The sequence below is a fragment of the Octopus bimaculoides genome, chromosome 23 (assembly GCF_001194135.2).
Source record: "Octopus bimaculoides isolate UCB-OBI-ISO-001 chromosome 23, ASM119413v2, whole genome shotgun sequence".
Lineage (NCBI taxonomy): Eukaryota > Metazoa > Mollusca > Cephalopoda > Octopoda > Octopodidae > Octopus > Octopus bimaculoides.
The window spans coordinates 23,865,684-23,866,791 of NC_069003.1; the positions used below are offsets into that span (position 1 = coordinate 23,865,684).

General features: G+C 36.4%; 1 protein-coding gene across 2 annotated transcripts in view; it reads left to right on the top strand.

Moving 5' to 3' along the window:
• LOC106871096 (uncharacterized) overlaps positions 1-1,108 on the top strand; it is an 11,635-nt gene that overhangs the window by 5,577 nt on the left and 4,950 nt on the right. For both annotated transcript variants that reach the window (XM_014917398.2, XM_052976051.1), the window contains exon 3: positions 373-520. In XM_014917398.2, coding sequence (XP_014772884.2) covers positions 373-520 — 148 coding nt within the window. The remainder of the gene's footprint in view (positions 1-372; positions 521-1,108) is intronic.

Here is a 1,108-nt window from a genome sequence, read left to right on the forward strand (position 1 = left end):
TGTTGTTGTTGTTGCTGCTGCTGCTGCACCTGTTATTGTTGCTGACCTTCAGGTCAGTTTTGATAGAATGACCTATGATCAAAGATGTTCTGTCTGATCGTACTACCTGCTATGTATATCTAGGACTACATCATCTAGTGTGATATTCCTTTTTGTAAGAAAACTCAGTGTGATTTGAGGGAAATTTGGCTGTTATTTCTGACAAATTTGAGTGACTGTGTAGAGGCTACCATTGCCAGTGATGTTGTCTGTTGCTTTTTATTGTTTGTAGATATTGCCGTTGATGTTGATGTTGTTGTTGTTGTTGGTGGTGGTGTTGCTATTACTTTGGGCATCATTATAACACAGAATATTTTCTTGTGTCTTCTACAGGTTATGGAGGATACAATGAAGCCATGGTGCACTACAAGAAGGCTTTGGATGTATTGAAATCAAGAAACAGCCAGTACCGACAAGCGCTGCTGTACAATAGCATGGCTCTCAATGCCTATATGCAAAGCAGTTATGTGGAAGCCTTGAAGTATGTTGTACAAGTCAGAGGAAAATCTCTCCCTCCCTCCTGCCCACTCATTTCACACACTCTCTCTCTCTCTCTCTCTCTCTCTCTCTCTCTCTCTCTCTCTTATATCCATTATACTATCTCCCAACTGTCTTTTCTCTTATTCTCTGTTTTTCTTTCTTCCTCGTTCATTTCTAACTTTCTCTCACTTTCACTTTTGTCCTTTAGTATAGTGCACACTAATTAACATGTGATACTCATCTTATTAATTATATTAGATCCTATATTACTTACAAATTTATGTTAATTAAATATCATCATCATCCTCATTATTAATGTCCCTTTTTCCTTGCTGGCATGGGTTGGACAGTTTGACCAGAACAGACAAGCCAGAGTGCTCTGCCAGCTGCTATGCTTGCTTTTGCATGGTTTTATAGCTGAGTGCAAGATAAAACCCCTCAACTGAATGGAGTACAAACTGGAGAATAAAGCTCTGATAAAACATTTTAGCAAAATATATACATACATACATACATACATACATATATATATGTGTGTATATATATATATATATATATATATGTGTGTATATATATATATATATATATA